General features: G+C 43.3%; 1 protein-coding gene across 2 annotated transcripts in view; it reads right to left on the minus strand.

The window, feature by feature from the left end:
- Positions 1-684: 684 nt before the first annotated feature.
- Positions 685-26,836, minus strand: part of LOC139453091 (uncharacterized) — a 50,780-nt gene continuing 24,628 nt past the window's right edge. The window contains exons 1-3 of one of the 2 annotated variants that reach the window (XM_071234715.1): positions 18,970-19,094; positions 4,414-4,616; positions 685-3,329 (exon numbers count right to left, since the gene is read on the minus strand). In XM_071234715.1, coding sequence (XP_071090816.1) covers positions 2,681-3,329; positions 4,414-4,601 — 837 coding nt within the window. In that variant the 5' untranslated portion in view covers positions 4,602-4,616; positions 18,970-19,094 and the 3' untranslated portion in view covers positions 685-2,680. Of the gene's footprint in view, positions 3,330-4,413; positions 4,617-18,969; positions 19,095-26,836 lie in introns of those variants that run through there. The other variant, XM_071234716.1, reaches the window with a different exon arrangement.

The raw sequence follows: 26,836 nt of genomic DNA on the forward strand, positions 1-26,836 counted from the left end.
TACTTTGTTCACATAGGTACATAGGTAAATAGAAAATTCCTCAACAGTTGCATCTTACAAATATGGGCTCTCCAGGATCATATTTATTCAACTTCTTCAATACTTTCAGTGGAACAATGTTTGAAATAATATGAACACGTGAGGTCTTTTCATCCATATTTATTCACATAACGTGAATATATTGCATTAACTTACAACATGTGTCAAAGACGCAATACTTTCAATAACAGGTAATAGTTTTGTGAACAAGTGTACGTGCGTACACGTACATCACCAGTGGAGTATGTCACTAAGTAACTGACAATGTAGGGAACAAATTTCCATATAGATACATGTAGTACAAGCATAAGGCCACAACAGATTGATTTTTTGTTTGTCTGAGGAAGAATTGGGTTCGTGGAAATGAAAACATTTTGTCACGCTCAACCCTGCTTGAATATTGCTGCTGCGGCGTAAAACAAAATTCGCTCACTCCTCTACTTGAGTTGTTTATGGGCCTTTATATGTTTTTGAAGGCCATTTTTGCACAGGAAGCCCTCTCCAACCTCCCCAAAAAATGACCACGGTGGAGACTGGAAACATAATACCTTTTTGTGCCTAAGTCATGACTTAGTCAATGCTGTAGCCTATTATTGGTCAGGCTGTACATGCAGGTACATGCCAACCTCAATAAATCTTAATACGTAGGGAATTTAGGATGCGAATTCGAAAATGTTGTCAAAAGAAAGCATAAACTCATAGAAATGAATTTACGGGTGCTGGGATATTGTCCAACGGATTTAAACTCGCCCATTCATTATATCATATTTTTTGTTTGATGTTCATCAACGCACTCAGCAATATTCCAGCTACATGACGGCGGTCAGAAAATAACCAAGTCTGGACCTACGCAATTGGGATACGATGATACGCAGGTCAACCGATCCCGTTAATCGCCTCTTACGACAAACATGGGTTGCTGATGATCAATTCTAACCCGGGTCTTCTCGGGTTCACTATGTGAAGACATCCAGATACATGAGATATGACACGCGCATATGGAAAACGGTTCCCAAAGGGGCCATTGCTGCACCAGCTCTTAATGGCTCTCACATAGTAATTCATTTACATCATGTAAAATGTCTTCATGGTGGAGTATAGAAGCAGTCTTAGGCTTCGTCTTACACGAGCTTTCTGAGAAAGATGGTCCCCTGAATGGATCTGGCATACCCAATGTCTTTATATAATATGATCAAAGGCGACAATGCATTATAGGGGCATTAGATTTTCTCAATTGAATCAATCGCCTGATATCTTTTATTTTAAGACTGATGCCACTATACCACCGTTTGGATAGGAAATTATTTGATTCAAATTATGATAAATAGACTACAATTTAAAGTTCACTTGTCAAGCAAATAAAAGTAGCCCTGAGTGAAGGAGTGAGTTAGGGATGAACCGACCAGGAATAATATTGGAGTCATATCACTACAAGAAATGATGCAGGTTTACCACTGTGTGAAGCATACGGTGCCGACAGGCAAAGGATCATAATCTAGGATTAAAACCATCGACCAGCGGATCCTGGTACAACTAAGGAACTTAACACCATAAACGTCTTTTTGGGTGCACCGAGTTACCAATTATTGCTGTCGAAAGATTGTCATATTCTGTGCGTTTCTATTACAGGCTTTATATAACCTTCCAACAAGTTAAAAACAGCTTAATTTCAGCGAGCGAATACATTCGGTCAAAACAAATATATGAAATTATACAAATCCAACAAATTTAAACAATAAAGTACTGTCGACAAGACAATGATTGTCATGGGTACGGGGAACTTCAACTAAAGCCAGTTTTAAGTGGGTGTTATGCATATGCATAAGAATTTGGGAATTTCAAATGTGAAACGTGAGACCATTCGTGTTTTACAATTCTGTTCTGCGAAGGGATGTCTTGTATGTACAAGGAATACACGTCTAAGTTTGATCTGCTGGGAAATGAATGAAAATGAGTCCATATCATTCAGGACATTGCAAGGATGTGGTAAGTGGAAGATGGTGAATTCGGTGGATTGGTTTCAATAAAGACGGCGTCGTAACACCACACGCACTAAAAGTACACTCCAAACGCTACAAAAACACGTGGTTGAGCAATACGGTCGTATCAAGCCAATCGAAACACATCCTTTCATCTTCATCAAAGCTGATCACTGATTATACATCCCCTGATTCACGATGATGCACATAAATATTCCAGACATATCTTTTAACCAGGTTGATGAATTCGTTATACAGCATGAATATATTCCTGTGCCATACACAAAGATCAGTTAACAGCTATACATATATATATGGCAACCATCCCTTTCCATTGTGATAATGCTGCCGATCTGTGATCTGTGAACACCGTACAGTGTTAATCCCCGATGACGCTACAACTGTGATACAGCGTTAAGCTACACTGCGACATACCAGCAACAACAAAATACTACTACACATATGATGCTGCAGGCACCGTCACGGTCATCACATTCACTGCATCTTCAGTGCATCTTAACTGCATCCTCGGAGTTATCACAGATCAAAGGATAATCCGTCCACTACATTATCGCTACTCTTCACTCTCCATACAGATACCACACGTTTCAATCATAGGAAGAGATATGAAATTTGGTAACGTGCTTTCTACGCCACGCCGGTCATATAGGTGGCAGTTGGATATGGCTCCGGGATTTGATTCTGTCGGCTCGGGTGATCTTAAGGCTCTGAAGCCAGCGTTGGCACTTGTCGTGGCTGTCGTCGCTAACGGCGTGATGGGAATGATGATGATGGTAACGATGCTGGGCGGAGGAAGGGCGTTCACCGTCCTCGATGTCGCTCAATCTGTCCTCAATGTTTATCTCTGGAGGACCATCAAACATGTCTGACTGTGGCTTGGAAAATCTATCACTGAAGTCGTCCGACCTCAGCACATTTTCATCTCTGAGTGAGATCTGTACTCCTGTGGAAGAAAACGACATGTGGTCCTGCGTGGCGCTGTCTCCAGAGGAAGTCCGGCCAACATGCTTAAAGTCACGCATGGAACGCCGGGATAGCTTTGGTGTTGATGTAGGCGACAAACCGGAAACGCGGTTAGAACTTTCCTTCAGAGACAAGTGGCTCCGTCTACTTCCGGGTGTTGATGGAGGGGTAGGCGTGGTTGAGCGTCTGTCGAGGTCCTCTATGTGTAGACGTTGTCGCAAAGTAGGAGAAGCTGTAGCTGCGGCGTCGTCGTCAAGGCTGACGACGTCCATGCCAGGGGACACCTGCTCCTGGGCAACTGCTGCGAGCTGGGGACATGACCGGAACCTACAGGGAGAAAAACAAGTAAATCAGTCTGGTGGATACAGTTGTCGTCGATCAAAGTTCTACATCTGAAACGACAGAATTGCTGTATAATATGAATTGCTTACATGGGGTCAAATTGAACGCCTATTACAGGTAAGATACCCCTGAAAATGAGCAATGACATCGAAATCAGCGAGCAACATTTCAGTAATATTACGGCTAGTTGTGGGATTGTAGAAAGGGAGTGCTTGAGTTTGGATTAAGGCCGCGATGAACAAAAAACAAAACAATACAAAAATATATAGGATCATTATTGAAATGAATGTCGGAATCGAGCCTATGATATGCGGATTCTGGCATATAAGGGACGAAACTCTTTATCCGTTCTTGCTCAAAGATGTCTTGATCGAGCCTACAATATCCGGATCCTGGCATTTAAGGTACGTAACTATTTATCTGTTCTTGCTCAAAGATGTCTTGATCGAGCCTACAATATCCGGATCCTTGCATATAAGGTACGTAACTATTTATCTGTTCTTGCTCAAAGATGTCTTGATCGAGCCTACAATATCCGGATCCTGGCATATAGGGTACCGTAACTATGTATCTGTTCTTGCTCAAAGATGTCTTGATCGAGCCTACAATATCCGGATCCTGGCATATAAGGTACGTAACTATTTATCTGTTCTTGATCAAAGATGTCTAGATCGAGCCTTCGATATGCGGATCCTGACATATAAGGGACGTAACTCTTGATCTGTTCGTGCTCAAAGATGTCTAGATTGAGCCTACGATATGCGGATCCTGGCATATAAAGTACGTAACCTTTTATCAGTTTTTGCTCAAAGATGTCCAGATCGAGCCTGCGATATGCGGATCCTGACATATAAGGGACGTAACTCTTTATCTGTTCTTGCTTAAAGATGTCTAGATGAACGAGAGGTACTTTACCCGTTTCCATGGTTTGTGTACACAAGCAGTAAATGTCGAAAGGCCTGAAAGCTCGTATATTGATGTGATTCTATTAATGGCACGTTCCCTATCAGATACTACTCGAGGTTTCTGTTGTCCCCTCAGGTTTCACGCCCAAGCCTAGCTACCTCACCTTGATAGAGAGCAGGTCGACGGTCGCCGTGAGGCGGTAGAACCCTCCTCCAGCATGTCATCATCGTCGTCAGGTTCAAGCAGCTCAAGGCGCATGCCCGACTTTCGTCGACCAATCAGCTGCTTGCTAGACGCCGCCGGGGACTCCAGCGAAAGGTTCTGCTCCCCATGTTTATCTTGTGAAGCCATGATCACTAAGAGGCTCTGAAATAGGAGGGGTGAATGTTATGTTGAGGTACAAATCTCTATGTATAGAATGATACTTGGACGTTACTCTCCTCTCCTAAGATTGTAATGACAGATCCCAGGTCCCGTGAAGATTCCGGGAGAGAATTGGTCTTCAGCAACTCATGGCGACTAACGGGATCGGATGGTCAGGCTCAGTAAATCAACACCAATATAGAGTAATATATTAAACACAAATGCACGTACAAGTTTAATAGCGATTGACAATAAACTGTGCACTACGCTCTAGGGGCCAAATATTCGTATCAACAAATGTCTGGAGTCGAATAATGCATGGTACAAAGCAGTTTTCCTTTTGCAAAAACAACGTTTCAAACACGATTGCCCCATTTTCACGAGGCAAGCGCGTCCACTAGCCTTTTTATCAATGTCTTGTTTCCACCCTTGCCACACCACGCCCACTTTCCTGTGCTAAATATGATTTATCATCCCGAGGCAAGAGTGTTAACTGACTTAGTCCAGTTTCCACCCTTGCCGAACTAGGCTGGTATTATGGAGTTACATTTTGTCTGAACTAACGAGTCTATGCATAGTCCAATCAAATACGCCCAACGAAATCGAAATCCGATTCGTAAACTGTCATGCAGATTTCGGTCGATTGCAGGATTTGCAAAGCACGTGCACCGCAAATCGTTTTCAACAGATATTTTTCAACTTTTTCATGTTTTTAATCAAGGTGCTCACGTGATTTGATGTAAGACCCGTTTTATCACAAAATAGACCTTGATTATCGATCAGATCGTCTTGCCTGGCGCCGCCATTTTGTTTGAAGCAAATGCAAGTGATACGAGAGGTGGAATCTGATTGGTTCATAGGAGAGGCATAGAAGGGACATAACTCGTAATAGCCATATGTGGCGCTGCGCTAAAGCCCGGGAATTCCAGCCTGACTTTTAGAGTCAGTTAACTCCCTTGCCTCGGGAAGATGAATATGACTGGACTATCGCACATATCTGAAGTCCAATCAGAACGTTTCACAAAATCAACATCCACGAATGTACACTTTCGTATGAAAGTGATTTACCGCTGCATGTCTTTGTTGACACGAATATGTTTGTTTTCATCGTTTAAATCCCCCAACGATTTCCTATGTTTTTGTGACAGGAATGAAATCGCGAATGTTTTCGTTTTTAGATCGACATGGTCGTCGCCTATGGTAGTTGCTTCTTTGTGAAGCTCTACGAGATGACAGCGATCTGATTGGATATCGCGTTTGCATTCCTAAGGGGCACAACTCGTGATCTAAGCGAGGTGGTCCCAGGGTCTAGCCAAGAAAAGTGGCCTTGATGTGGCAAGGGAAGAAACAAGGCTTTGAAATAGGCTCGTGGACACGCTTGCCTCGGGAAAATGAGATTGCCCGGAAAGCGGAGATTCCGGATTATCGGGATCCGTATTAACGAGTGTTCACTGTGGCTACTAACTGTGTTGGTGTGCCAGAATGACAACTTCAGTTCACTCTGGGGTTCACACATGCCTACAAGCGGATGAAGTGCGTCTCAGATTCGATTCCCTTCATGACTACAATATGTAAAGCCCACCATATTGACAGCATTATTGGACATTACGGTGTGAAGACGTACTAACTTACGTTCTCTATCACACAGCCCGGAGATAGGTCTTTGTTTACACTCTTCTTATTCCGCGTGTTTGGGTAATCGAGTTTCAAGATTACGTGTAAAGCCGAACATAGGGTCAAACCTGCACGTGCCGGTCTAAAGGCAGGCCATCACACCATGGGTTCAGTTCAATATGGTATTAAAGACAACAGGACAAGCCGCCGTCTAAGCTGCCACTGATTGTTGATATAAGTAAATCGATATCACAAGTCTCTGTGGGGCTTGACGAGACCGCCGGCAGCCATCGCATATGATACCATTTACATGGATTTAGAGGCTAGGAAACCAATACTGGTTGTATTTAGGAGATCAAAGGCAATTAAAGTACAGACAATAATAGCCCGACGAGGCAATAAACCTCACTTGTTGATGGCTCGGTGACGTCAGAGCATTGCGTCAGGGCTGTAGGAACATGTGAGGCTGGGTGTGTGGTTGAATGTCAACAGCATGTATATGCACAGTCATCATTGTTATGTACAAAGGATGCGATGACAGGTGCGCGGATGAAGGAGGGATACACGTCTAATTACTGTGACGCTGTCGGTGAATGATGTCTGTGGATTGTTGCTGATGCTGCAGTATTGTATTATGAACGACATATCACGCTAGTGCGGTGCGGAGACGTTAATAAAAGCTACAGTTAAGCTGCAATAGACAACGGGGACAAACTGGCGGATATAACGAACACATCATACACCAGTTTCCATATTGTATATAACGACTGAATTTCAATTCAGCAAATATGATATATCGTAAACTAATTCTTCCCTTTCATACGTGTTAGTTTTATCCGACATGCGGAGACTTTAATGAACCCTACAGTTACGCTGTAAAAGACGACGAGGACAAACTGGGGGAGGTAACGAACTACAGAAGCCAGTCTCCAAACTGTATATTACGGCCGATTTCCAACAAGTATGACATATGATATATCGTGAACTAATTTCTCCTCCTGTTCGTGCGAGTCAGTTTCACCCATTCTGTACAGGATAATTTATATTTAGACACATCTTTACATATATGTTTGCCACGAAGTACCTCGAGAAACACACACTGAAACGATGCACCATCGATGGCGTACTAACAGCGGCGTAATTGTAACGTTATATACAACGACGCACCATCAAAGCCACGCTAAAAGAGGTGCACCGTCAACGGTGCATCGAGACGCATATTCAATAATGACCAAAACGACGCACTGACAAAGAGGCAAATACAACGACGCACAAACATGGCACCAACGGAGCATTGGACTCACTTAGAACACTTCATATTCACTGATAATGGGACGCTTTCAGTCACGCTCCAACAACGGCACAAGGGAACTACGCAATTATAGCAACACGTTTACAGTGGATCACTGACATGACGCTCTAACCTTGACTTCTGGAGTGACCGCCCCATAGATCATGGTTTTGTTACAGGTAATATTAGTTTCACGAGGCTGGGTTGCTGTAGCTATTCATTTAGAGGTCATAAACAGTACAGCATCAATACCAACTGTACAGCGTACTAATGTACCATTATTCACGCAGAGGTAAGGGGAGAACAGGCCTCCCAATCACACGAATGGCGCCTAATGGCTCCTAAAACGGAGATATTTTCATGTACATGGTCAGTTCTTGGATGGATGCCATAGAGCAGTTAAGTCGTAAACTGGGTATCAATGCATATATTTGCACACCCGTGACGCTATCGCCAAATGGCTTGCTTGTTCGTACCCAAAACATATACAGGTCACAAAAATATTAAAGAACCACCTAATCAAAAGCTTGACAATTGGCTGTGTCAATAATTGGCTTTCATGCCATTTCTCGAGGTTAACCGTGCTGTCTAAGTACGCAGGTTCTATTGACTCAGTAGAATGAAGTGTTTAATGAAAGTGAAATATTACATATGTTTGCACATCTTTGCACGCATGTTTCCTTTAAAAATTGTATGGTTATCAATGCAAAGGAACGACCATGTTTAAAACAAGATCAGATTTCTTTTTGTAGTTTTGGCGATCTCATTGCAAGGATCAACCATAAAACGTTCAGCTACAGATAACATGATGAAATCTAGACGTAGAGGACCACATGAATTCACAGAAACATAAACGTTTGGTTAGGGTCAGCTTAACATGGTGTAGCTGCCATACAACGTCCTAGTCATGTGATGGGATTCGAACAAGCGACCTTCTGATCAGAGGCTAGACGCCTTGTCCACATGCCCCAAACTTTAACCCTTAGCTGAAAAGGTAGGGGTGTCATCTACTGGATGACTCCACGCCCTGCTAAACATGGGATTGAGCTTAACGTTTAAATGTTGCTGAGGTATGTCCTGTGCTGACCGTCTTTGTGTTTCTCTGGTTTGTCTGTCTCTCTGGTAACACTAGCCTCTCTCTCAGACCCTAGAAAATAAATTATAAAAGGAATCCAACTCAAGTCTAGAATGACTTGGCAAGTGAAATACAGCATTGTTCTGCGATCCATTTGAATTTATTTAATATTTCAAATATAAGAAAACTTATTTTGGGGACTAAATGCTCGTCTAAAGTCACACCTAATCATTCAATACTTCTTCCAGGCCACTGTACAAGCAGGTCAGCATGAACAGATGGTCGCGAGGAAACACAAGCTGCAGTTATAGCTGAGTGTAGTTTTGTCCTAAAAATAACTCTGCAATTTGGCTCGTCGATACCGTCTGTTAATGTGAAAAATAACGTTTGTGTTTCTTTTGTCCGAATGACGAGTAATTCATCACACTAATTCGATAACAATCGAGATTTTCCATGAGCCTGGCAGTGTCGATTGAACAACCCTTTGTGTGCCTGATACAGTCAATGATACCGATGTGACGCGCTGACCTCACGCTTTGATTCAGCTGAATTTATATATGTACTGAAAACTAAAATAACACAAATATAATGACAGGGATCCTTACAAACAGATACCGTCGGCATGGCAACCAGTAAAACATCACGCGAAGCACCAATAAAAACTTAAATCATGCAAAGAAGAAAAAAATCCAACTCTTCAACAAGAAGAATGATTTCATAACAGTGTACACAGATATCCGATTTAGCGAGGATATTATCTGTATTGGGCGTATCTATGACAAAACATACTAGCATCCCCTTTATACGATGAAACGGAATCAAAGTGTTAAGCTGAACCAATAGCGATGATTGCATTGTCAAACAGTATATTGAAGGTAAACGTGTGGAATGGCGTTAACGGAAACAGCCAGCTGGGTTTCCACGGGATCACAGGAAGTGCGATGACGTCATAAATAAAAGCGTTCCTTGGCAACAGCAACCGCTCGCGTAAACTTATCTGAACCACAAGGCATCTAAACACGTTTCTCATTACAGAGCCTTGCGTAAACGCTCCGTACAAAATACTTCTCCATGAAACCATTCTCCCCGCAGTTTCCCCATTCCTCTTTCATTGCGCTCAGTGTCACCTATTTATAAAAGGATCAATAGATGCGATCTCTGAAAACAACATCAAATCAATTATCTTTGAGAGAGTTGGGCCAATAAGTAGGTGTCTACTCATATACTGAATTAAACTCTGTTGATGGAGATTGATAGAGTACTGTACGTCATCGGTTTACCATTAATCACAACCTGAACGATCATATTCAAGAAGTTGTTGACTAGCACTGACATTTGAATGGCGATCAGCCACAACACTTACCACCAAATTATTAACCGTAAATGCCACTTTCTAGTCCGTTCATGACGAGAACTAATTAATAAATCATCTCGGACAATAACACAAATTCCCTGTGGTTTGCACTTCACAACGTGTCCATATTTTACACTCCCATCATTCCACTGTAACTGTCCCGTTTACCGTTCAGTCCTCGTTTGTTAATGCCACTTTCTTACCCCAAGTTGGTATTGATTTTGACCCGAAACTTAGGAAAACTGAGCGACAATGTCACAGAGATAGACGTTCTGACATATTGATCTTTATTCTATTCCAAGATGCAGAAAAGTGACACTTCAGACAAAAATTACCAGATTCTATTTAAAGTCTCTGTGATATTATTGATGAAATGCTCCGGGCGAAGGAAAGCGACTGCAGCGCCCAACACATATCTCACTACACAGACATTGCAGAAGAAATAGTGTTTGGAACGTTCCACCAAAGAGTTGAATTAAGCTGAATTCAAACCTTAGCGGTAATCAAAAGAAAATGCACTCGTAAAGTGTGTGGCTTTTTATGTAGGGGGGTATATGACAAGACATATACATATGAATGAATTGCCAAGTCCACTCTCCTACGTGAGCGCCTGATCTCCATAAACGTTTTTTAAAGCACAACCGCCAGCGTTATATTGGGCCAGCCGTGCCTGGTGCGACAAGGTGTTTAGGGTTTCATGGCTTCTAATACAGTTCTAATTTGGGAGTATTGCAGAACCATGCCGTGACATAAATATTAGTTAGGACTGTTGCTCTGTATGGCCCTTTCGTGGCCTCTTACATTGCAGCGATCTTAAGCAATGAGAATTCAGAGACCTGGACGCCACGTAATGTACATTGATATCCTAATCCAAGATTTAAAGATCACTTAATGTCCAGTGATATCACACTCCAAGATCTAGATCTAGTGGTCATTTAATGTTCAGTGATATCACTCTGAGATCTAGATCTAGAGATAACGTCATGTTCAATGATATCTCTCTGAGAACTAGATCTAGAGATGACTTAATGTTTGGTGATATCACTCTACGAGACCAAAGCGAGATGTTCAAGAGGATAACGAATTTCGAGATATTTTAACACAAACATCCATCTCAGTGTGCCGCCAATGTCTCATGGGCCGTAAGCAAACTATGTATGTCCTACTACAATAATGGTATGATGTCATAACCTATTGCACATGTATTGCAGATAATCCTACCTGTATGAACGACGCTCCACAGCCATTATTTCAAAGTGACATACTCTCTCCACAGGCACTAGAATATGCATGAGGTTTAGGATTCAGGCACCTACAATCGATAATCTGTTTGATATTTGATGACAGGATGTCTAACTGATAAATAAGACAGACATTGCGAAACGCTAATGTGACGTCAATGGATGGTTAATGAGTCATTGTGTAACTCTATACTTGACATGCATGTTCATTACCAATAATAAGAAATATAATAATAAGAAGGTGATTGAAATAGAAACAAATTACATTCGCACATGGTATCTCCACGTGAACATTGTGAAAATGCACCTGTGTCACTCCGTATCTGTCATGACAAATACTTAGTTGCATCTCTCCACGGGTGATGTATGAAGAAATATTCCGTTTCATCTTGGACCCTTAGGCCATATGGGGAAAATGACTGATTGTTCTTGTTTCAGGAACCCGTCAGAATTTGTGATTGATATCGGTCGGAATGGTTACCATTTTCCATTTTTTCAGTGGCTCGTGAGGCTGAGTGAGTGGGCTAATGCGTGAATGAGTCAGAAGCTTGAGAGTGACAGAGTGAGGGTGATGTGAGTGAGTGTTGGTGCGTATTGCTTAACGCCATATCAAAGCCATACTGTAAATAGACAACATAGGTTCCACTACATCATTGTACGTTCTATGACATGGTTCATCGGGTGTAGCCATGGAGACACAAGTGCATGCCGACAATTGCCAAGATCACAACACAGGCCTATCTTGACGACGGCAGGTGTTGCTCAGATAACAATACACATGTACCGTGACGAGAACACCTGCTGCTCAAATCACAACATACATCTACCGTGACGACATCTCTGTCCCAAATCACAATACTATTCTACTGTGACGATAACATCTCCTGCTCAGATCACAATACAGGTCTACTAAAGCGACAGCGTGTTGAGTTCAGATAACAACAAACGTCTACTAAAGCGACACCGTCTCGGGTTCAGATCACAAAATACTTCTACTAAAGCGACAGCGTCTCGGGTTCAGATCACAAAATACGTCTAGTAAAGCGACGGCGTGTTGAGTTCAGATCACAAAATACGTCTACAAAAGCGACAGCGTCTTGAGTTCAGATCACAAAATACGTCTAGTAAAGCGACTGCGTGTTGAGTTCAGATCACAAAATACTTCTACCAAAGCGGCAGCGTCTTGAGTTCAGATCACAACAAACGTCTACAAAAGCGACAGCGTCTTGAGTTCAGATCACAAAATACGTCTAGTAAAGCGACAGCGTGTTGAGTTCAGATCACAAAATACTTCTACCAAAGCGGCAGCGTCTTGAGTTCAGATCACAACAAACGTCTACTAAAGCTACATCGTCTAGAGTTCAGATCACAACATACGTCTAGTAAAGCGACACCGTGTTGAGTTCAGATCACAAAATACTTCTACCAAAGCGACAGCGTCTTGAGTTCAGATCACAAAATACTTCTACCAAAGCGGCAGCGTCTCGGGTTCAGATCACAAAATACTTCTACTAAAGCGACAGCGTCTCGGGTTCAGATCACAAAATACGTCTAGTAAAGCGACAGCGCGTTGAGTTCAGATCACAAAATACGTCTACCAAAGCGACACCGTCTCGGGTTCAGATCACCAAAAACTTCTACCAAAGCGGCAGCGTCTTGAGTTCAGATCACAACAAACGTCTAGTAAAGCGACTGCGTGTTGAGTTCAGATCACAAAATACTTCTCCCAAAGCGGCAGCGTCTTGAGTTCAGATCACAACAAACGTCTACTAAAGCTACATCGTCTAGAGTTCAGATCACAACATACGTCTAGTAAAGCGACAGCGTCTTGAGTTCAGATCACAAAATACTTCTTCCAACGCGACAGCGTCTTGAGTTCAGATCACAAAATACTTCTACCAAAGCGACAGCGTCTTGAGTTCAGATCACAAAATACTTCTACCAAAGCGGCAGCGTCTTGAGTTCAGATCACAAAATACTTCTCCCAAAGCGGCAGCGTCTTGAGTTCAGATCACAACAAACGTCTACTAAGGCTACATCGTCTAGAGTTCAGATCACAAAATACGTCTAGTAAAGCGACTGCGTGTTGAGTTCAGATCACAAAATACTTTTACCAAAGCGGCAGCGTCTTGAGTTCAGATCACAACAAACGTCTACTAAAGCTACATCGTCTAGAGTTCAGATCATAAAATACTTCTACCAAAGCGACACCGACTTGAGTTCAGATCACAACAAACGTCTACCAAAGCGACAGCGTCTTGAGTTCAGATCACAACAAACGTCTACCAAAGCGACAGCGTCTTGAGTTCAGATCACAACAAGCGTCTACCAAAGCGACAGCGTCCTGAGTTCAGATCACAACAAACGTCTACTAAAGAGCGTCACCTGTCTAAACATGATCGTTGTAAATATCAGAAACGTGATAATATATGGTATATTTCGCATGACTCCTTTGTCATGAGAACTGAGTTCTTGATAAATCAAATTTTCCACACGTATTGGTATTTATACGCCGTCAATAGGAACGCTTACTCAAAGGAGGACGAGCTGATACGAACACATAGTGATTTACATAACCAAATCGCAGTAGAGATTACAATGTGTATTTACTTAACATTTGTAAAATCCCATTTGTTGATGTAAGTCACGTCAGATCAGAGCCACATAGTCTGGATCGCTCGCGTTCCCATGTCAATTAATAGTAAACAGAATGTCATAACATTAGTAGAGATATAGCACTTATGTCCTAACGTCCTAATGCATTAATGTTCAATGTCAAATTATGATAATAGATTTCTTCTGGAAGAACATTCATCCATATAAACTATTAAACAACTGCAATTATCAGTGTTTTTATACATAAAGTAGCTGCTTAGCACAGTTAACTCATTTACACGCGAATGTACAAGATTGTTCCTTACGTGGGGCGCATTTGACGGATTAACGTACACGTGAATGCACAGAATAGATTGTTCGTGCATATGATACACGTGAGGTATATGATCATGGACTCTTCTCCACGTAGAGTACATACCGGATTGTTCTACACGAGGCAGACGGAATGGATTATGGATTGTTCTACACGTCGGTCCACAGGAAGATTGTTTAGCACGTGGAGTGCATCGAATGATTTGTTTTACACATGGGCCCACAGGAAAAAATAATCAACACGTGTACTGAACAGAATGGATTGCTCTTTACGTTGGCCAACAGAAAGATTGTTCAGCATGTGAAGTGCTCAGGATGGATTGTTCTACACGTGGGTCCACAGGAAGATTTTTCAAAACGTGCTACGCAGGAGGATCATATGATGGACTATTCTACATATGTGGCACATATGATGGACTATTCTACACATGTGGTACATATGATGGACTATTCTACACAAGTGGTACATATAATGGACTATTCTGCCCATGTGGTACATATGATGGACTATTCTGCACAGGTGGTACATATAATGGACTATTCTGCACAGGTGGTACATATAATGGACTATTCTGCACAGGTGGTACATATAATGGACTATTCTGCACAGGTGGTACATATAATGGACTATTCTGCACAGGTGGTACACATGATGGACTTTTCTACACACATGGTACATATAATGGACTATTCTGCACATGTGGTACATATGACGGACTATTCTACACAGGTGGCACATATGATGGACTATTCTGCACAGATGGTACACATGATTGACTATTCTACACATGTGATACATACGATGGACTATTCTGCACAGGTGGCACATATGATGGACTATTCTACACAGGCACTATTCTACACAGGCTGCACATATGATGGACTATTCTACACAGGTGGCACATATGATGGACTATTCTGCACAGGTGGCACATATGATGGACTATTCTACACAGGCACTATTCTACACTGGCTGCACATATGATGGACTATTCTACACAGGTGGCACATATGATGGACTATTCTACACAGGCTGCACATATGATGGACTATTCTACACAGGTGGCACATATGATGGACTATTCTACACAGGCTGCACATATGATGGACTATTCTACACAGGTGGCATATATGATGGACTATTCTACACAGGCTGCACATATGATGGACTATTCTACACAGGTGGCATATATGATGGACTATTCTACACAGGCACTATTCTACACAGGTGGCACATATGATGGACTATTCTACACAGGCTGCACATATGATGGACTATTCTACACAGGTGGTACATATGATGAACTATTCTACACAGGTGGTACACATGATGGACTATTCTACACAGGTGGCACATATGATGGACTATTCTACACAGGCTGCACATATGATGGACTATTCTACACAGGGGGCACATATGATGGACTATTCTACACAGGCTGCACATATGATGGACTATTCTACACAGGCTGCACATATGATGGACTATTCTACACAGGTGGCATATATGATGGACTATTCTACACAGGCTGCACATATGATGGACTATTCTACACAGGTGGCATATATGATGGACTATTCTACACAGGCACTATTCTACACAGGTGGCACATATGATGGACTATTCTACACAGGCTGCACATATGATGGACTATTCTACACAGGTGGTACATATGATGAACTATTCTACACAGGTGGTACACATGATGGACTATTCTACACAGGTGGCACATATGATGGACTATTCTACACAGGCTGCACATATGATGGACTATTCTACACAGGGGGCACATATGATGGACTGTTCTGCACAGGTGGCACATATGATGGACTATTCTACACAAGTGGTACATACGATGGACTATTCTACACAAGTGGTACATATGATGGACTGTTCCGCACAGGTGGCTCATCTTCACGTGTACGTGGACGCACCAGCGTAAAAACACGCAAGATAGGAATCAGTATAAATAATCAATACACATTGACTTGGTATTGAGAAGGCAAATATACTAATTAGGCAAATGGCACAGTAATAACATGCATTATTCAGCTCTAGCGTTAAATTAAACTTAACTTCAAAGGTAGATACCTTCGCCTCTTGCTTCTTAATAGCGTTCTTTACTATGTAAAATATTAAGCGTGTCTAGTCGAGGGAAAAGTAACTGATCGCCTTGGTTCTGCATACAATATAGATTGATAATATCTCCCTATTGTTTGATCTGAACAGATGCTTGGAGCTGAAGATACATGACTCGCTTTAATTACGATACCGTCTGTTTTAGATCATGTAGCAGGTCGGCTGACCGCCATGAGCAGTTAGATACACCGGGGCGACTGGCGATATCTCTCTCGAAATATTTCCCTAAACCTATATGCCCAACCTCAGCCTGCCTCAGCCCACACGAATTAGTGCCACACCATAGCACCCTTTCCAACTCTCCGTCTTCTCTAGAGGCTGGCACAAATATGTTTAGTCGCAGGCTGTCCTTTGGAATCTCTTACGTTTTATACTCGCCCAACATTTAGACGGAAAGTCCACGTCTCCATCCTGCCCTAGACAGTTAGCTCCCTTTTTCCAGGTGTCTTATAAGGTTAGCCCCTTCTCCCAACAGACCAAAGACGGTTATTCCCCCTTCTCCTACCTGCCCTAGACGGTTATCCCCCTTTTCCCACCTGCCCTAGACGGTTAACCCACTTCTCCCACCTACCCTAGACGGTTACCCCCCTTCTCCCACCTGCCTTGGACGGTTATCCCCCTTTTCCCACCTGACTTGGACGGTGACCCCCCCTTCTCCCACCTGCCTTGGACGGTTATCCCCCTTCTCCCACCTGCCTTGGACGGTTATCCCCCTTCTCCCACCTGCCTTGGACGGTTATCCCCCTTCTCCCACCTGCCTTGGACGGTTACCCCCCTTCTCCCACCTGCCTTGGACGGTTATCCCACTTCTCCCACCTGCCTTGGACGGTTATCCCCCTTCTCCCACCTGCCTTGGACGGTTATCCCCCTTCTCCCACCTGCCTTGGACGGTTACCCCCCTTCTCCCACCTGCCTTAGACGGTTATCCCCCTTCTCCCACCTGCCTTGGACGGTTATCCCCCTTCTCCCACCTGCCTTGGACGGTTATCCCCCTTCTCCCACCTGCCTTGGGCGGTTATCCCACTTCTCCCACCTGCCTTGGACGGTTATCCCACTTCTCCCACCTGCCTTGGACGGTTATCCCCCTTCTCCCACCTGCCTTGGACGGTTACCCCCCTTCTCCCACCTGCCTTGGACGGTTATCCCACTTCTCCCACCTGCCTTGGACGGTTATCCCCCTTCTCCCACCTGCCTTGGACGGTTACCCCCCTTCTCCCACCTGCCTTAGACGGTTATCCCCCTTCTCCCACCTACCATAGACGGTTATGTCCCTTCTCCGATCTGCCCTAGACGGTTATCCCACTTCTCCCACCTGCCCTAGACTGTTATCCCCCTTCTCCCAACTACACTAGACGGTTATCCCCCTTCTCCCACCTTCCCTAGACGGTTATCCCCCTTCTCTCATCTACACTAGACGGTTATCCCCCTTCTCTCATCTACACTAGACGGTTATCCCCTTCTCCTACCTGCCCTAGACGGTTATCCCCCTTCTCCGACCTGCCCTAGACGTAATCCCCCTTATCCTCCTGTCCGAGACGGATATCCCCCTTATTCATCTGCCTTAGACTGTTATCCCATTTTCCCCACCTGCCCGAGTCGGTTATCCCATTTTCCCACCTGTCTCAGACGGTTACTTCATTCTCCCATCTGCCACAGACGGTAACCCCTCGTCTGCTACCTGTCTTAGACGGTAACCCCTTCTCCTACCTGGCCTAGACGAATATCCTCCTTCTCCTACCTGCCCTAAACGGTAACCCCTCGTCTGCTATATGTCTTAGAAGGTAACCCCTTCTCCTACCTGGCCTGGTCGAATATCCCCCTTCTCCTACCTGCCCTAGACGATAACCCCTCATCTCCTACCTGTCTTAGACGGTAACCCCTTCTCCTAGCTGGCCTGGACGAATATCCCCCTTCTCCTACCTGCCCTGGACGAATATCCTCCTTCTCCGACCTGCCCTAGACGATTATCCCCTCTTCCCGACTCGCGCTAGACGATAACGCCTCCCTGGTTTAATTTAAATTCGTAAGTAGATATTTGTCCCAAATGATTTTATATCATTTATCTCCTTACCGAACAGTTGTCATCTTCTATAATGTATATCAAACGCCTTATTAAAGTTCCATCAATTAAAGCTACGGATGTCACTTGCAATACATAATTGCGGCTACAGAAAAGAGAAGTTTTATTTAACGATCAAAACCTATTTGCACATGACTTCAGCACATACAACACGTATGTTATATTGTTAACCCTTTGAACTGCTACACTTACTTGATATCAGTCATGAAACTGCACACATAAAATGCTAGTCCTTTGAGTCTCCTTTTACAGTCTACTTGATCCATTAAAAGTCAATAGCGACCAAATGTACCATTTGAACAGTATTCACTGACAGTCTGGAGCACGTAGTTCACTTAAACATACTCTATAGAGCTATCAATTATTCAGTCCCACGCCTGCATTACAAGACGCTGTTTCGCATGTAGTTAGTGCAATCTTGATAGCCCACGATGGAAATAAACTGTCTTGAATACCCGTTCGAGAATCACACAATGCAAGCTTTAAGACAGGCGCATGCTGGCCATTGATCATGGTAGCTAACGACGCCACGAAGATGAATGATGTATCCGCAATAAAATCATGACTTTGAATATATGGAAATCTGAATATCAACTAAGTTTATCAATGTAAGTCGATGTGAAGTCTCCTCACCTGTTCGGATGTAAAGCCAATGTCTGCTATCCCATACCGAGGTCTCCAACCAGACCAAGTGTGCTGGCACGGGCTAGCGTCATCAGCAGGAACAACGTCCGACTCCGTGTGTATCAACTGGTCTCCGTGCCGCCCCGTCCTGTAGTGGGCTGTTGTAATGCAGTGAGGCACTGACTGTGTGAGTGGGCGGGAGGGAGAGCGTCGCGGGGGGATAACAGCCGGCGTTAATCAGCCCTACTCTATCACTGGAAGATACGGGACCGATGGGGTAGCTGTATCGATACTTCAGTATTTCAGCTTACAGGGCACAGCGGCAATAGATGATGGAGTAACAGCTTCTTTAGCCCAAGAGGAAGTCAGACAAAAACTCGGCTTCCATGTAGATGTGTCCTATACTTGGGAGAAGCGTTGTTAACACGCTTTCTGATAACTGGAGACATGAGGCGAAGCTAAGTTGAGTACAGGTGCAAGAAGAACGCACGTTGTATCGGCAGACACTCGTACAGGTGATAGGTGAAGACATGTCGTATCGGCAGACACACGTACATGTGCAAGAAGAGCGCACGTTGTATCGGCAGACACTCGTACAGGTGATAGGTGTTCACATGTCGTATTGGCAGACATTCGTACATGTGCAAAACGAACGCTCGTTGTATCGGCAGACACTCGTACATGTGCAAGAAGAGCGCACGTTGTATCGGCAGACACACGTACATGTGATAGGTGAACACATGTCGTATCGGCAGACACACGTACATGTGCAAGAAGAACGCACGTTGTATCGGCAGACACACGTACATGTGCAAGAAGAACGCACGTTGTATCGGCAGACACTCGTACAGGTAATAGGTGTTCACACGTCGTATCGGCTGACACTCGTAGAGGTGATAGGTGTTCACATGTCGTATCGGCAGACATTCGTACAGGTGCAAGAAGAACGCACGTTGTATCGGCAGACACTCGTACAGGTCATAGGTGAACGCACGTCGTATCGGCAGACACTCGTACAGGTGATGGGTGAAAAGCACGCTGTATAGAGATACACTCATACAGGTCATTGGTGAGTGAGTATGGTATTACGCCGCTTTTAGCAATATTTCTACAATATCACGACGGGGGACACCAGAAATGGGCTTCACATATTGTACCAATGTGGGGAATCGATCCCGGGTTTTCGGCGTGACGAGCGAACGCTTTAACCACTTGGCTACCCCACTCGCACAGATGATAGGTGAACGCACGTTTTTAGGGATACGACCGTACAAGTGATAGGAAAACGCACGTTGGATAAAGATACAATAGTACAGGTGATAGGTGTACGCACGTTGTATCGGCAGACGCTCGTACAGGTGATAGGTGTACGCACGTTGTATCGGCAGACGCTCGTACAGGTAAAAGGTGAACACACGTTGTATCGGCAGACACTCGTACAGGGGATAGGCGAACGAAAGTTGCATAGGCATGCACTCGTACACGTACAGGTGATACATGAACGCACGTTGTATCGGCATACATTCGTACAATTGCTAAAAGGACGCACGCTGTTGGCCCTTCATTGGTATTTGTGATAGTTGGACGCATGCTGCTGGGTATACAGTGGTACATGCATCTCCGAATATCAACCAATCTTCCTTATTTTATATTCCTGAAATCGGCCATTCATAAGACCTCCATTGGCAATTGCTCGAACTGTCTGAACATTAACACTGGCCTACTAAAAGTTGACTTAAATTATACTTGGACTGGAGGGTTATCAGAATTTCCATCTAATAAAGCCACTTCTGGAGTTGGAGTCGGAAATAGCGTCCAGTTGGTTTTTAACCGAATTAATAAATCTAGAAGGTAAAACAAACGTTTTATTCATGTGAACAACGAACTGGACAATCAGGGTACGATCTGTGTCAATGTGTATGTTTGGTACACCTCTGACAAATACCTTATCAGGACACCTGCATCAATTTGTAAGCTTGGTACAACTATGTAAAATTATGTATTTTCATTCGAGCAGAGTAGATTCGCTTAGGAAGCTAAAAACCTAGGATCATGGGTTCGAATCCCGGTTCGACCCGATTATGTTTCTAGATTTATCAACACCATACCGTGCTCGTGTGTTTCACCGAAGTGGTAAACGTCTGAGACCTGCATAACTGCGGGCGTTTCCTCCAACATTAAGCTCACACGCCGTGATATAACTAGAAAACTGTTCAAAATGAGTGAGTGAGTGAGTGAGTGACTTGGTTTAACGCCGCTTTTAACAGTATTCCAGTTATATCACGGCGTGTCAGCTTAATGTTGGAGGAAACGCCCGCAGTTATGCAGGTCTCAGACGTTTACCACTTCGGCGAAACCCACGAGCACGGGTATGGTGCTGACAAACCTAGAAACATAATCGGGGTGAACCGGAATTCGAACCCACAATCATAGGTTTCTGGCGTGCCCAAGGGACGCAACTCTGCACAACGAATCGCGGCGCCTTAGACGACTTGGCCACCCGTGCCCCCAACTGTTCAAAGCGGCGTTAAGCACCCGTGTCGTTGTCTCATCAGGATGAACACGTCTCAATATATATGTAGGTTACAATCTCAACCCTATTAACAGAACCCTTAATCTTCAAGCAAAATAGGCATCGACTAAGAAATACAACGTTAGTTTTTATTGGCCTTGATAAGAACATCTACAACTGGTTATGGTGTATTTTCGGTTCCATGTGACACCTCTGCTCAACATCTTACAAAAAAGGCAACACGGTACTTAGGCAACATGGTTAGCCACAGTCCAGGGTAACGGCTTCAAAAGAACTCCTTGAAACTACATCAGCGTCGTTAAATACCACTTATCACTTGCTGAGGACCACACCTTTAACTATTTTGGTCTTTAGCAAGTGTTGAGTAGTATATATATATTCATTGTTATTTCAGTGCCTGTTGCATTACTTTTAGACATCATCGATGAAATAATTGCAACCACAATAAAGTATTAAGCTACACTAATAGTCGGACAATATACTTTTATCATGACGACACCGCCTGCGAAGATGCTCTTGCCTTCTTCGTCTCGTTTTGGCACTCCTCCTGAATGTAGGCTAACTGTGGCTGGTATTTTCTTATCGATTTTACTGGTTGTATGCATTATATATCTACAATTTCGGTAAAGAATTGTCTTGATATTCACTGATAAAATCCAAAGAGAAGGTCTGATGCGTGGAAAGTCGGTTTTATATTTGAGATTGGGAGATAACAAAACATGACTTCTTTAATTTGTTTAAATAACATTTTGAAAGAAATCGCGAGAGATCAAATATGTATGGGTTGAACATATGGGAGTCGAATGTCCTCTACATTTAGCACGAGAAAGCTACTAAGGGTAACATCCTACGTCTTTGATGTGAACGCTCTATTTTCGAGACACGGCCTCGTGAGATTTGAATCCAAATGAATTAAGAGATGAAGACGGCACATCAATGACGATACGGCACGTCGAGATGATGAAAGTCACTGGCGATTAGGACCACGTGCTTCAGATACCGCACAAGGGGTACCTGCTCCGTCTCGTCCAAACCATCGCTGGCACACAGAAGCGTTCAAATATAAACAAGAAAATCTTCAGCTATTCGCCAAAGCAATACAACTGTTTCTTTGCCCAATATGGTGCCAGTAATATGGCCCGGTGGTACGTGTGGTACATCTGGGTTCGAATCTACAAATAGAAATGATTTCTGAAACCCTGTGCAAAGTGCCCTACATCACAAAAATGTATAAACAAATATAATTGATGAAGTTTTAGTTAATCAATATACTGAAGGTATCGTACTGCTTTACAAATATCGTAGAGCAGTGGCCCGTTGGCGCTGGAGGTCGCTTGTTAGGCAAGTTCGATTCTACAATGGATACAGTGCCTGAGAACCCATTATTAGTGCACTACTTCGACATGCTGGGCGGTGGGGTAGCCTAGTGGTTAAAGCGTTCGCTCGTCACGCCAAAGACCCGGGTTCTATTCCCAACATGGGTACAATGTGAAGCCATTTCTGGTGTCCCCCCGCCATGATATTGCTTGACTAACGCTAAAGGCAGCGTAAAATCTTACTCACTCACTCACATCGACATGCCGGAGGAACAGTAGTGAAGGAAGCCCCGACCCTACTTGCACGATCATTCACAAAATAAAATGACATTCTCTCGTAAACAAACGTTACATTTTAGCGTAAGCCTACAGGTTCTACTACACCAAATCAACATGATGACTTATGCTGAATGTGACCACAGCTATTTTCAAGTAGGTGACAATTGGTGCGAAGCTGGGGGTGTTGTGTTTAGCTTCCGGTACTCGGAAATGGAGCTGGCTAAGCTAGTCATTTTTATTTTTTTTATTGCTGCTCTAGGGCCAAACTGTGCACACACATACATGTAATAGCTGTTGAATGCTTAGTTATTTAAAAAAAAATCATAACGTTACCATAGAAGTCTATGGGAAAACATTTGGTTGTGTGTAACCTGTACGGACTGTGAGTCTGTGTGTCCTTTGTTCTAATTGCCAAAGGAAGCAATGTCTGTGGTGTAATCAGCTTGCGCAACTCCAGCGTTTTCTCCTGCCTTACCAGTGACCGCAGGGGGAGTTGTGAGAGACGCAGGTTATTTTCAGTATAAACTATCGACTTGTATCACACCTCATTACAGCTTTATCGCAGGGACCCGCAGTCAGGTCGGGGTCACAACCACTTTGGTATGAACACGCATGAAAATATCTTAAGAAAAATAAGAAATGGTTGGACTAACTATATAATTATACATTCAGTGCCTAAAAATGTGGGACTTCGTTTTAATCAGAACATGTGAACACTTAGTTTGAAGAAGTAAATGAAAGCGACAAAGACAAAGAAGCTTCTGCTAAAAGCAGAGTCCATTGTATGATTCCGACTATATCACAATCATGTGTTATAAATCACTTTCAAATAGTGATGATACCATGTGTTCGCGATAAGGTAAACATAGGTGGCATCCGTCAAAAACACATGCAAAGGCAAATCAATTGTTCACCAGAATATACACAGGAACATATATTACAAATCAAAATGCATTGTTATTTAAAATTGCAGGCTTTCAAGCAAAAGGAAAAGCACATCCTGGACGTAGGTATGCATTATCTCGCTGCCAATAGAATTTTGCTGATGCGGCGGTACGCAATATGCAATCAGACCCCAACACTGTCAACATAACCTTCATCAACTTAATCTCCTTTTCAGTCATTAATATTAAATATTGTCACTGTGTGATCAGTATCTGTAATAACAAAGGACAATACAGTAAACTACGGTTATAACGAACTCAAAGGGACCACTAATTTTAGTTCGTTATAACCTTAGTTCGTTATAAGCATATATTCAACATATATACAACAAATGGCCGGGACTAAAAAATAAGTTCGTAATTTCGGTCAGTTCGTTATAAGCGTGTTCGTTATAACCGAAGTGTACTGTACTAGCGAAATATGACACAGACACAACACATTCGGCAAAGCACATCAGTTTGCCAATAAACCCTTTCCTCAATCTCCTTTCCGTAAAATTGCATTAAAGTCGAGGTAAGCAGTGGCTTCCAATGACATGCACTCATAAAGACTTGTGGTAAGCTCAGAATCATCAACACTGTTGTTGAACACCTCGCGGTGCATCGGGCGCTAATATGTCTCACAGGCAAAGGTAATATCATTTGTCAGCGTCACAAATTCCCTCCAAAACCAGTTCATTAAAATAACGGAAGAAGTGGGCACTCTACGTCGTAAAACTGCAATAACGGCAGTAATAATTTAATATGAGGAGATTGGATTGCAATTCTGTTGATGTCATTGGTCCCCAAAGGCGTTGTCGTGATCCTAAGACGTCACTGTGTTGTTCAGGATGCAAACCACTGTCGATAATAGTAATTGTCATACATCTTTTGGTAATTCCACGTGCTTGAAACACGACTCAGTGTGGCCATGTAAACCTTAAAAATGGGTCCTTTCTAGAGTGGGCAGGTCTATGTTTAATGCCTATAAGAGGAACATTAATGTAGCGGGTCTGAGGTCAGAGGCTGCTAGTTCCTGTTCCTTGAGGCTCTAGAAGAGGAACCTGGTGTGGCGTGCGATTCCCGACAACCCCCTCCCCCCATCTCCCATCAGTGATGGTGAAAGACGGACGAGAGAGATCCTTAGCAAAGATTGAATCAATTGTTGCTGTGGGGCCTGAATGGAATGAGACGATCAATTAGAGAAGTCGAAATAAGAAACCATACCGTTGCTGGAATCAGGAAGTGGGATAGATTGGTTCGAGCGCTCTTTCTAGGCTAGCACAAGCCCAATTCGGCGCACCACTGGTGCTCCGCTGTGTTCTAATTATAAACCTAATGTAACCGACGAAGCCATGATTGTATTGGGTATACACGTCAAACGTCCTCCCCCACCCGCTCTGTCAAGCTGCACAATACGTGCGGCATCCACAATGACAAGACCGATATCGTTTTCTCTACTTTTCTTGTCACAGTGGTAAAAGAAGTGAAAATTGATTGGCTGTTTTATACATTGATGTAACTGATACTGCTTCATGACGAATTTCCACACGTTATCCCCAGAGGTTGTTTGGAATATTTATGAGGAGGTGAATTAAATGACTTGTTGGTTTTACTCGCACAAATAAATCTAATATGTCTCCGTACAATGAAGCGAGGGAACCTGAAGGTTGCTGAACATATATCTATGTCACATGGGGGCATTGGCTCCTGTCGTCCCTTGGGCATGCAAGAAACCTATGATCGTCGGTTAGAATCCAGGTATTATGTTTCTAGGTTTGTCAGCACCATGCCCGTGCACGGGGGTTTCACCAAAGTGGTAAGCGGCTGAGACCTGCATTATTTCGGGCATTTCGTCCACATTAAGCTGACACGCTGTGATATAACTCAGAGGAATACTGTAACAGTAACAGTTCAAAGCGATGTTAAAATCCAACTCACTCACTCACTCTATGTCACATACCAATAAACAGAATGGGTTTACACATTCATTCAATCCACCTTACACAGACTCAACAAAGCCTCCGTATTCAATCATCTTGTTACTTTCTTCAGTGTTTCGGATCCTTTCGTCGGTAATTTCTTTTGGCAGAATTAATGTGCCATAAAATGATTTAATATATACCAATTTTGAGAGGAAAGATTATGATTACGGGATGCGTGTCCTGTGTTAGTGAATGAGTTAGGTTTAAAGCCGTATTCCAATTTTATAACGGCGTGTCAGGTTAATGTGGAAGAAACGCCCGAAGTGATGCAGGTCTTAGACGTTGAGCACTTTGGTGAAACCCACGAGCATGAGTATAGTGCTGACAAACCCACAAACATAATCAGGTCGAACCGGGATATATTCGAACTCACGACCATAGGTTTCTAGCATTCCCAAGGGACGCAACTCTGCACAACGATTTGCGGCGTCTTAGTCGACTGGGCCAGCCGTGCCCCCTTATGTCGGAGAAGTGATGAAAGTGGTAGGCATTTACGTCTTTTGTAAAAACAAAAAAACCAATCACAATATTTCTACGAATATTGCCTATTTATTCGCTAATGGGATGAAGTTGCTTTTTCAGTTACATGTACTACAAGTTTTAAATGAAATGTCACTGAAACCCACCACACGTCCACGCTATATTGTCCAGGGCGTCATATCAGCAACTCAGGACCTTCTATCAAATCAGACCTTCTACAGATCATCAGAAAACTAATAATCAAGAAAACGTATATGTGCCTAATCTCCCAACAATCTCATCCATCGGTCTCCCTGTCTCTACAGAGCTGGAGTTCTGCTGAGATGTTTAAATCAACTTCTTGCAGCTTAGCTGGCTATT

The sequence above is a fragment of the Haliotis cracherodii genome, unplaced genomic scaffold (assembly GCF_022045235.1).
Source record: "Haliotis cracherodii isolate W230 unplaced genomic scaffold, xgHalCrac1.p SCAF_9, whole genome shotgun sequence".
Taxonomy (NCBI): Eukaryota; Metazoa; Mollusca; class Gastropoda; order Lepetellida; family Haliotidae; genus Haliotis; species Haliotis cracherodii.